This window comes from Phoenix dactylifera, chromosome 8, assembly GCF_009389715.1.
Source record: "Phoenix dactylifera cultivar Barhee BC4 chromosome 8, palm_55x_up_171113_PBpolish2nd_filt_p, whole genome shotgun sequence".
In the NCBI taxonomy this organism is placed as follows: domain Eukaryota; kingdom Viridiplantae; phylum Streptophyta; class Magnoliopsida; order Arecales; family Arecaceae; genus Phoenix; species Phoenix dactylifera.
The window spans coordinates 25654885-25666925 of NC_052399.1; the positions used below are offsets into that span (position 1 = coordinate 25654885).

Here is a 12041-nt window from a genome sequence, read left to right on the forward strand (position 1 = left end):
AGTTCTGACCAGAATCAATAACATGAAATGCCTGGGTCTTACCAACAAATTTGTAGGGTACATATGGGAGTGCAGCAAAAGCTTTGTCATGCAGTGACCATAATGAAACTTAGTAATCCATGGCTATCGGCAGGGGGCACAAACTGTAGCTCACCTTGGAAGCCATCATGCACATACGCATGGTGAGAAAGTATCAGAGGAAGGTGAATAAGGATAGGAGCGGATAAGGAAACAAATAAAGGGCAAGTGATAAAAGGAGATCAAAACAAAGTAGTAAAGCGGGAGAAGTAGGTGGTATAAAGTGGCATTCCGACCCTATTTCTCATCCAAAAAGAGGAAGGAAAAAAAGTGCCCATACCCAGACGCAGGAAACCATCAGAGATATTAGCTCGAGCACAGTAAAAGCTTCATCCAATTCAGATAAATATATCAGCGAAGCCACTAGACAATTAAGTTTCATTCAATACAACATGGCAGTGCTGCCTTGCTCTGGCGCTAAAAATATACAAGAAGCAACTGCACAAAACAGCATCTACCTCCATCCCAGGAAGTGGCATTCCAGGGGGAAAAGGTTGCAGTATGGGCTTCAGCTGGACGTCTCCTATCTGGATGGTTTTATCATTGCCAACACTGTCAGTTATATTTTTATGCTCTGTTTATAGCATCAAGTCGGGCGTTCAACCAATCAATGATATCTTTTGCTATGTGATCCCTTTCAGGTTCAAAGAGGAGATCATGCAAGAAGCCTTCATATAGTTTGATGGACTTATCTGTCGATGAGGCTTCATTGTAGAGTCTTTGGGAGGCTTCAGGATCAGTTACCGTATCGGCTGTGCCATGAAGGACTAGAAATGGGACTGCAACTTTGCTCAGGTTCTGCTGCAAGTAGGATGTTATGCGGAGAATCTCATGACCAGTCCTCACTCTGAGAGAACCAGTGAACACAAGTGGGTCGGAATACTTGGCCCTCACGGCCTCGGGGTCACGGGAAACAGGCGGTCCACTCCTATAGGAACCACTAAATTGGTATTTTGGAACCAATAGGGAGAATATTGGAGCAATGACCTGCCATTCAGAACAAAATAAAACCAATAATAAAAATCACATTCATATAGGTAGATGCAATCTTTCATTTGCAGCAGCAACAGATGTGATTGCCCAATGAGACTATTAATATGAAAGAGGTATTTTAACATTGAAATTGAGCAGCTATAAAATTTTTCTCACCAAAAATGAAGGTGTATTCCATTTATATATTACCATATTCCCATTGAAAATGCAGCATTATCTCTACTAACCTAATCTAAATCACCAGTGGCCTTTCCATGGATTTATATTATTCAAGGATAAGCTTTCCTTTGACTCATGATTATTAATGAATAATTAATAATGACACAAGCAAATACAAACTAGGCATTCCCCAGGCTCATATATCTATCTAGTGCTTTTGAAGACATCAGCCACTCTTTAGTGTAAGAGGCATGCAGAATGACAATGAATTATTTAATAATTCCAAAGGGCCTGTTTTTTGGATTCTCAAGATTTAAGCTTGCATGATATCTGATAGCGCTGGAAAGGGCTTCGAAATGAACTGAATCAGGAAGACCGCTGATCCCATAGTCCCAAGAGTTCAGGAATATGAGAACTTCATGTGATTTTCGGCATCATAGAAATCTTGGGATTATGGAACAGGTGGCCTCCTTAATTCGGCCAATTTTATCCTGAATCTCTCTGCTCTTTTCAGCCCTTCAGACTCAGGTATACCCCACAAAAAGGAAAGTTGAGCATCCACATGGCCAATAAATAATTCAGTCCTCATCTCAAGTGCAGCATAACAATAATATAGAATTGTTCCTAATCCACAAAACTAGGTGTAAGGAAGAGCACAAAAAGTCCAAGAAACATATTACGATGTCCAGCTAACTGGAAAGAAATTTCAGATTCAAAAATTAATACAGGCATCAAACAGCATCTTATTAATTATTTTTCATAATGCCTATTCTTTCCTATTCAAATGAGCATATAATAGGAAAACGTTTTGTGGCAATGTTACCGGGAATATCTTTTTATAAATTAGTAGCTAAAATTGAGAATTTCCTTTAAGATTAAAACTCTAAAATAACAAAGAGTAAACGTTTAAAGCTTCATCAATTTATCATGTGGTTCACAGGAGCACATTGCCGTATGTTTATTTATATACCTTAACATAGTTTAGAAACCCAAGAAACAACCTGTGAAAATTTGACATAAGAAAATCTTAAAAGCATGATGTATACAAACAAAAGATTCTTTATGCTATAAAACTGTGATATCGGGAATCATAAGAAGGTCAAATTTCCAGCCATGGTGACTGGGGGATCTTCCACTTGATATAAATTTGGCAAGGTTTTGAGGATTGGCACCACCCTTTTCCACTTCAAGTCATTCCTTATTCATAACAGCATAAGAGTTTACTGGTAAACAAAATTAATTCAGCTTTATATTGCAAAAACTCTGGAAATCACATTGTTAATATCTATTGCACTAACACCCACAGTGGCGTCAACACCCATTGCAGCCACTCATTGGACATTTGAGGATAACGCAGTCTAGAACATGTGCCTGTGACCTTCTGATTTCCAAAGAGAGCAATATACTTACAGCAACAATTGGATGAGATGGCTGAACCCCAATGGCAGGTGATGTCAAGACCACACCTTCAACACAAACTTTTACCTTTGGATCCAATGCTGCCTTCAAATATTCAGAAAACAGCAAAGCAGCTCAATGTAAATGCACAGCACACATGGCAACATAAGGTGTAACATTAGGCATAATGACTAGATGCAAAACTTAACATAGAAGAATCTGAATGCTAACCAATATAATAATCCTGAATGTGTCATACCTTCAGAACAATAGCACCACCAGTAGAGTGACCAAAGCAAAAGCATGGCAACCCAGGATTCTCCAACAATATCTTTTCCAAGAATGCTTTCTGTATACACAAGAACTGTCAGCTGGAGAATTCATACAGTACAAATGTATTTTGTGCTTCATTATCACAAGTTGATCAAGTGACAATACCAGATCATCAACTGCATAATTGAGAGAATGAACATAACCATGCAGCCAATCACTTCCTCCATGTCCTGTGGAGAAAACAAAGAATGCAAAAAATAATATTAGAACGGTAGAAGACTTTTACCCAGACATTGAAAAATAAATTGTCATCTCTTTTATATTTTTTTCTTTTTTTGGACTAAACAAATTCTGCCTTTCTGCTCTGCCCAAATGAATAGTCACAGATCCACTGTTTAATAGTTCAGACAGTTTGCATTTTAACCAGTGAAGAAAACCTCACATCTGACCAATTCAATATAGAACCTTCCAGGTTGGCCTTATTATCAGAAGTTTCAAGACCGTCCATAGAGGGACTATTTGTTGATAGACATAAAACTGTCAGATGTGACGGTCAAAAACTTATATTATATTTCAGTGATGTTCAACCTGACAAAGGCCTTCCAAATTAACCAGTCCAGAATGGTGGATCAGCACAAGGATGATGATCAGAAAAAGAAACGAACAAGCATTTTTTTGGAATATAACAGCAATCTTCCTATCTCAAAAACTAAAAAAACAGCTAAGCAAGCAGGATGTTTCTGCTATACAAAACTTATTCAAAATTCAGTAGTATGCAGACAACTAGCAGCCTTGCCTTGTCTCAATGAAGATCGAGGACAATATTTTTCAGTCATGGTTAGCAATCAGGTCAGTGTATATATGTCGGTTTGAAAAATTGATTATCCATTTTTTTTGGCAATAAAATAACCACTCATTACTAGTAATCCGTGTCGCTCTCACTATATTCCATATCCATGTGGATATTCAGTATATCTCCATGAAATAAACGGTCAGACCACATTATAAGTCTGAGCTTCCAATATTATTATTAGGACATGCAGAAAGAACAAGTGAATCTAGCTACAAGTTTTTATTATATATTGGCAAACTTCGATATTCAACTGTATTCACAAATGACTAGCTGACCTGACTTGTCTCAATCAAGATAAGGAATCTTAATCCAAGTCATGGGTGATACAGTACTTTGAAAACCTGAAAACAAATTGAATCAAGTACTCCTGAAAGTCAATCAACAGCAATACTCAAACAAGAGTTTCCAAACCAACACAGAATCAAGGAAGTCATGCATGGAATGTTTCAAAATTCAAGTTCTTAAGACATAACATTTCATCAAAAAGCTATATAAGCAGAAAATGGAAAATAAGAAATTTAGAAAGTGAATTGTCAAAAGATAGAAATTGTAAACTTTATTGCAGGGACCTTCGCATTAATGAACATCATAATTGCCTTACATTCAGTAAAAGGAAAACATACATGATAACTACACATGATTTGGAACTCTTGTCCGAGTGAAGATATTCTTAGACAAGTGAAATGTTGGAAAAGAGTGATCATCAGACAAAGTCATTTCCAAAATGTGCTTTCCTAGGCTCAGGAATTCATCTCAATTATTTCTTAGTGGAGACCTACAAATCCTTAGAAGCCTCATCAAAGTTTGTAGTAGGCTAGTGTGAGCTACACAATGCAGGCAGCTTTCTACAAAAACAGGCCACGTGGACCAGGACAAACAGACAAATACGCCAAATTTCTACTTTATCCACATGAGATCCTGCACAAACCACTTCATGTCATACATGTCCACCAAACCCACAACTTCTTGAAAAACACTGGGGCTTCAAACATAGGTTACGCACTAATCTGTGGAATTGTAAGGCAGTCTCATCCCATGAATAGATTGTGAAGATGATATTTTGCAAATAGCAGGACAGAACTTTCTTAAAAGATGAACACGAATGTAATTTTGACTGAATAAGTGATTCTCCAGGCTAAATTTCCAACCAACAGTTCTTGATGCATCAGGCATCCTAAATTCCCATGAATATTAATTTCTGACAAGCCCTGATAATTATAAAATAATAATTGTTGGACAGAAAACTTTATGCTTAAGTAGGATACGATCCAAAAGAAATATAAGCAGTTGATTAAAATATTTCATCCATAAAGTAAAAAAAGATTGACCACATATCGGGAAACTCATTAAGGAAACTTTGGGTCCTTCACCACCCGTAATTTTTCCAATACCAAGGGACATAAAGATTGAACATATTCAGTATAATCATTCAACAGAATTTCTAATGAGATGGTGCTATATAAAATTTTGTCTTAGTGCTGAAGATTGGACAGGAGTCTTGTAAGAAAGGCTAGTTTAGTATGTGTTGAAGAGTGTAACAGAAAGGGAAGAACTAAAGTAACCTGAACAAAGGTTGGTAGAAAAGAAAATGGAAGTACTTGAAATAACACTAGAGGTAGCCCTGAATAAGATACTTGGTTAATGAAGATTAACAAAGCTGATCCTAATTGTGGAGATGATGCTGAATATGGTTATCTAGAAGTGAGAAAGACTGACTAAAAATTAGATTTTTTTTGCATATCACACCTAGGATTTTGCCAATATTGCATATTAAACCTTCCCTTATCCCAATTTGCAAATCAACCAAGATAAAGTTGTATTTATTTGTAAAATGGCCCTTGGGTTAGGTTCTGTTAGTAGAACCCGGAGAAAGCATTACTATTGGCATTTGCAGGAATTAGGGCTTCTTCCCCTCTTCCTCTCTACTTTTATTTTTCCTTTATTCCCTCCTATTAGTGCTTCTTTAATTTTTTTCTTTCAATGAAAGTTTTGAGTTTTAGAGCACTTTCATTTGTAGAGAAGGGAGTAAGGGTGTGATGTTTCATAGGCAAATTGCCCATGTTTGAAATAAGAGTTATGTACTAGGGAAAAAAACAAGAACTCAAAGTTGCTCTCAAGAGGGCACATGTATTGGCTCCCAGATAGACATTTTACCCCAATTTCTGATAATTATGCATAGAGTTTGAAATTGGGTTTCAATTGTAAATACTTTTAATTGAACTTCATAAAGTTTTCTTATATGAGTACTCTTCCACCTTCTTTACACGTGGCATTACGAGACATCAAAAAGATTGACAAACCCTACTAAAGCCACATGTCATATGCTCAATCAAAGCGATGCTCAATTGTTAGTTCTAGGAGTCTAGCATCAAGACCTACATGACAATTCGAGTATGGGTAAGGAGGGCTGAATACACCATGGTGCACCATACCGGCCTGAACCGGATGGGACGGAGCATACCATACCGTACTAGTTTGGTATCGGTATCCGATACGGATGGCATACCGATACTCGTACACTAAAAAAAATTTCGTACCATACCGTACCGACACTGTGCTAGTGTGGCACCAGTACGGGGTCCGGCACCGAGACGGCGAACCTATACACTATAAATAATCAGGCTAAATATGTATATAGATAATGCAGCCATGTAGCCTTTCCAGGTTCAAAATGCTTAAACTTTAAGGCTTGTGATTCACACATTTATTAAGTATTACTATATTTAATTCTTCAAACTTGGTATTATCATTAGAACTCAATTTATTTGTATTTAAATTTTAGTGCTTGTTTGCACAAAGCCATATTTTGGTGGCCTAAATTTGGTTCCTTGAGAAGCTTGGCGATAGTCTAGAGGATGTTGGTGGGGCAGGGCTCGGCACTACAAATGCAGAGAAGCTCGACGCCAAAGATACAGTCAAGGTGGTGGCTAAGGTAGGTGATGGACCAACAAAGGATGACAGGAGAAGGATCCTAGTGGAGGGGGCTCGTAGAGGGAGGTGATGGGGCGCTTGGAAAGGATGAAGTAGAAGTGAACCATCATTGCCAATGGTTAGCGATGACATCGGCGATGGTGATAAGAGTGAGGAGGCGGGGGGAGTTATCAAGGAACCATAACTAAATTAGGGAAATGGGAAAGTAACAACAATGGAGTGAAGTTTTTTTTTTAACTTTACTGTAAGTGGACCCTAATTGAGAGTAACTAGGGGTACAACTATCTTTTAGCACCCTTGGTTTAGTTAACCAGGATCAACATTTCAAATCAGAGAGGGTAGCCTAACAACAAGCACTTCTTGCAAATAAATATAACTTTGCCTGGATTAATTGGCAAATAGGGATAAGGGGAGGTTTAGGATGCCATATTGGCAAAATCCTGGGTGTGGTATACAAATAAACTCTAAAAGTCAAACATTCTTGTGGGAGATCGCAGAAGAATTTTATGGTTGTAAGTTGTTGGAGAGCAGATATCCTAGCTGTCATTTAGTAATCTATACAATTCACCAGATTTAATATGATGTGAGAATATCTCTCACCTTGCATACTTCAAATGCCACCATCACCATTTGTGTCAACCACTAGACGTCCAAAACTTAAGCTATTAGGAAAGAGGTCAATAATGTATAACGGGTCTTAACACCCCCCCTCCTCACGTGCGGCATGGACCATGCACTTGAAGGCATAAATGAGTCAAGAATGACTTAGAAAGAACAAGTCAAGAATGACTCAATCAGGAACAAGGTTAAGAAAAGAAAAGAACAAGGTCAATCGGACCGGCTCCGGCCGCGCCACTGTCTGTTGGAGGCTCTGGACTGCTATGGCTAGTGCCTGCACCTTTAGAGTGAGCAGGTTTAATTGCTCATTGTCCACAGGCGTGGCGGGTTGTTCCGACGTAGCAGGTTTCGGGCTCTATGACAACCCTCGAGAGGTTTAAGCGCGGCATTGCGAAGCGCGTGATGCGTCGCAAGCTCCTTGTGACTTCATACTAACTGTCTTTCCCTTCGATGAATGTTGATGTTCCGAGGATTGGTACCCTTCCTCTAGAGCTAAATTATTGCCGCCAAATCTGAGCTGAGGTCGAAGTGCAGCTCAAATGACCCTGAGGTTGGTTGGAGATGAGCTGAGCAGGCTGGCCAAGGGGTGAGGAGTTGAATCTCCTCCGGATGTGGCCTGCAAAATGTCCTTTTGTCAGAGAGTTTCCGGCGAAGAACCCTCCGATGCCCAAATCAAAATAGCTAGGCAACAACATATAAGTAAGAGAATTTCAACAGAGTGTGGTCTTTGTGAATAATATTGTGTGCGTACCTGAAGTCCCCCAAGCTGCCTCTTTATATAGGAGAGCCTATTTTGTCATTACCTGATCTGACGTGGCGTGTAATGATGAACAAGTAACGGCCTGTAGTACGGCCGAGGCGTGGGTGCTAATCCACATAGGCGGCAGGCAGCACTAGTGGGATGCAGACCGTGGCGTTGCCACGGCTATGGGCTGCTAGAGCTGTTGATTGTTAGGACTGTCAGTTCTTGTCGATACGTTCTAATTGTTCTCTTTGGCTGATACCAAGGAGCTCACTTCGGTTGATGCCGAGGAGCTCCCTTCGGTTGGTCGGTTGCTTGGCTAGGATCGAGGTTGTTCTCCTCGGCTTATATCCCACATAAAAGGGGTAGGTCTAGCCCAAGATCGAGGTATCCAATATTTTTTCCAACACCACCCACTTCTTGAATCTAATATAAAATCTAGCCCAATCCTACTGAATTTTCTAAACAGACCCTTACTCTGATAAAGATTCTAGAAGAATGCCAAAATGGTGACCATATGTCTATTGCCAAAGATAAAAGATGATATATGACATATCAAAAATTACATATTTATCTAAGTAAAGCATAGAATTGACCAACTTCTAGAGAGAACTATCCAAATAATAGAAGATGATGCCCTGTCAATAACTTACCAATCCAATCCATTGCATACACTTTAAATCCATTATCATTCAGTTGCTTCGCGAAATAATTATATCTTCCACTGTTGAACATAAAATAGTTGCCTTCAGCAGAATTTGAAATTTTTTACACAAGCTCCTACAGCTGCCTTAGTAAATTTCCATGGAGAGAGATATTTACACACCTGTGCTCATTCAGGCCATGCAAAAGAACCACCAGTCCCCTACACCAGAAAAACAAAAATCAGCAGGTGACTTTAACAGAGAGGTTTTGAAATCCTGAATCTGTAACTTAGAAAGAAAAAAAGGATAAACCATTGGTGCAAGCCACAATGGACATGTACAAGGATTCTACATCATTCCTCCTCTATGACATAGAGTCATAAAATTTAACTTCTGATGGTTATTTACACCAAAAATCATGGTATGTCATATCGTACCGAACCAGACAGTATGAGGCATACCGTATCGTACCAGTTTGGTACCGATATATGATACGGAAGGCATACCAACACTTAGTACGCCAAATTGGCCTCATACCATACTGTACCGATATAGTGATAGTGTGACACTATGACATGTCAAATATATTTTCTGTCACATGAATTGTACATGTCAAATACATGAATGCAAGCCCATGACAACATACAATTTTACTAGAGGCACAATTTAAGGTTCCATCAATGCATGCTTTGTGGGCCAAGAAGCAAATCCGATGGCCTAACAAGTCCTGATGCCCTTAACATGCATGCTGGTTGGTGCATGATTCACTAATCACTAGGGCCATCGGACACTCCAAGGCCCACAATATATGCATTGCCTATTACATGTAGGACCTATGAAAGCAGGTATCAGCAAGGTAAGCCACATCTCTTCAATTACCACCACTAATCTGTTGGGCTGCTCATGTGGAATGAGATGCAGTAGAATCTCTAACTTGCAAATGACCCCAAGAGAATAAGTAATAACTCTTATAAATGAGGATGCTCATAGCAATTGATTGCTTTATCCAAAATGCCTACATGATGATGCCATATTCCTTGCATCTACTTCCTTTTCCCCAAGTCAAATAATTCCTATGTAAAGGATTGGCATAAGAAATAGCCAGCAAGGAATCACCCCACTCTTATATGCAACAGAAAAATAATTGATGCTCAAGGAATCAAGCTTTAGGTGCTCAATTCTTAAATAATGATAACAACAAAAGCATCTTTTGATGCCTCATAAACCTACTGCCCAATCTACAACGGTCACAAAACCAAACAAATTAATAACATCAACTACTAGGTCGCCAGAAAAAAAGCCACCCCCTGACAGCTTTCAGTCTTCTATCTTTTATGTTAAAATAAAAAAAGAAAAAAGAGGACCACAGCTTTGGTTTTTCAACCATACCGTGCCAATAGAAGAATGTTCTCTTGGCAGAAGGGATTATTAACGGCACGATTAGAAAAGCCAAAATGGATGGTGTGGGCGAGTGAGGACAAAACGTACCGTTGGTAAATATAAGAAAGAGAAAGATAAAAGATTTCACATTACGGTATCTATAACCATATGGGACCAAAAACCTTCGAGCTAGACGGGGCACCGTGGATTATAAATAGGATGAGATTGCTTTCCAAGACGATCTGCTGACTCTAGCTGAGTTTACCATCTGTTGTACATCACTTTTAAATTTTCTTATTTTCAAAAAATAAAAACAAAAACACTATTTTTATATACTTTTTTTAATTTTCAAAATATAAATATATTTATCTTATTATTTATTTTTAAAATAATAATAGCGGCAGAAATAATAGGCAGCAAAAAACGCGCCAATAATATGCCGGAGCTGATAATGGTGTAGGCACCGTTATGGTGGCAGCAAAAGTAATGAAGTTATAAGACCGAGGCTATAACGGTAATGGTAAATGGAGAGCTAGCAGAGATAGCAACGAAATTTATGGTGCGACCATGAAAACGGCGAAGATGTTGACAAGTTGATAACGATGGAAGGAGAAAGTGTTTGAAAAAAGTATTTTTATTCTAAAAATAATTTTAAAAAAATATCATATATCTTTAAAAATAAAAACAAGATCAGGTACAAAAAGCAGGTTCTCACCGTTTGACATCACCTGTGTCGCTCTGACCGTAACATATATTTACAGTTAGTAAAACATTTAAATATAAATGAAAGAAAGAAAACACTAGAAGCCCGAAAAAAGTATACCGAAAAATATTCTAGTGGAACCCACAATGTGACACGGAGAAAGCGACCGCCTTCTACGGGCTTCTCGTTCTGGAAATAGTATTTTTTTCAGTTGAGCGCAACCCCAAAACATCCGCAATTCTAAACTGCGCAGTGATGCAATAAGCCCAGACTGTGAGACGGGTCCGGATTCCTGTTTCTTTTTTTGGTGCCGTTTACAGAAATCGATAATAATACGTTGAAATAAATAAATAGATAACAAAATTCCTATCAAATAATCTTAAGTAAAGTAATATAGTAAATTTAGAAACTTTAAGTAATATTTTTTCGGAAAGCGAGAGGGAGTGCGTACTTGGTTTGAACGGAAACGGGCGCCCACGACTGGGTGAAGAGCGTATCCCCTCTCGCCGTCGTGAACAGCGCAAACCCCCGCTCGCTCCTCCGGCCCTCGTCCTCCTCCTCCTCCACCCCCATCCGCCGGATCGCCATCCCCCGCCTCGCCGCCGCCTCCTGGGATTCCCTTGGCCACCACGGCAGCATAGCCGCCGGAACCGTCAACACCATCGCCCCTCCACTCCCTGCCCCCTTCCTCGCCCCGCTCACCACCTCCCCCGCCACCGCCACCGTCGCCGGCGGCCTATCCGCCGCCGACACCACCACAGTCCGCCGCCGGAACGGGAGGAGCAGCAGCAGAATAAAGCCGTTCAGGAGCTGCAGCAGGCTCCGGAGGGCGTGGAGCGAGACGAGCGACAGTAGCGCGTTCACGCGCCCGCTCGACCCCGACGTCATGATCAGGGGCCGCGGCGGCGCGATCGCTGTGGCCGGCTTGATCGCGGAATCCATTTCGATCGACGATCGCCGCCGCTGAATCCCCAAGCTCCGGCTCCTCTCCTCGTGAAACTGGCGCTGCTGGGGGATCCTCGTAACCGCAAGGCTCGCCCCGATACAAAGCATATACGCCGATGTAGAGGTGCACAATTCAATCTTTTCCCTGAATTCGTCCTCTTTCCCCCCGGGAATCAGAGGAAATGCAATAATTCTCGAAGAAACGAGAGATTCCCAGAAGAATTTTAGAGCTAGGGTTTGAGATGGAAGGATTTGATTACCTCGCCCTCCTTTGGTTTTATATGGGAGGAGGGAGAGAAACGAGGGCGAGGGGAGCCGAAGGAA

At 40.1% G+C, this 12041-nt stretch overlaps 1 protein-coding gene across 1 annotated transcript; it reads right to left on the reverse strand.

Annotated features, from left to right (window-relative positions):
- Positions 1–384: 384 nt before the first annotated feature.
- LOC103719255 (monoacylglycerol lipase) lies at positions 385–12041 on the reverse strand. Its single transcript, XM_008808405.4, has 7 exons — positions 11224–12041; positions 8872–8910; positions 8699–8769; positions 3067–3131; positions 2888–2977; positions 2641–2733; positions 385–1065 (listed from the first exon to the last, which is right to left on the reverse strand). Exons 1-7 carry the CDS (start codon positions 11823–11825, stop codon positions 646–648), a joined length of 1380 nt encoding a protein of 459 aa, XP_008806627.1. The 5' UTR covers positions 11826–12041; the 3' UTR covers positions 385–645.

Bases quoted from the DNA above. Each gene is read 5' to 3' on its own strand.
- LOC103719255 (XM_008808405.4), bottom strand. From the start codon at position 11,825: ATGCTTTGTATCGGGGCGAGCCTTGCGGTTACGAGGATCCCCCAGCAG. The intron at 8,911-11,223 runs GTACGCACTCCC...TTTCTGGTGTAG, and splicing joins CCCGTTTCCGTTCAAACCAA to GGGACTGGTGGTTCTTTTGC. The intron at 1,066-2,640 runs GTAAGTATATTG...TCTGAATGGCAG, and splicing joins CATCTCATCCAATTGTTGCT to GTCATTGCTCCAATATTCTC.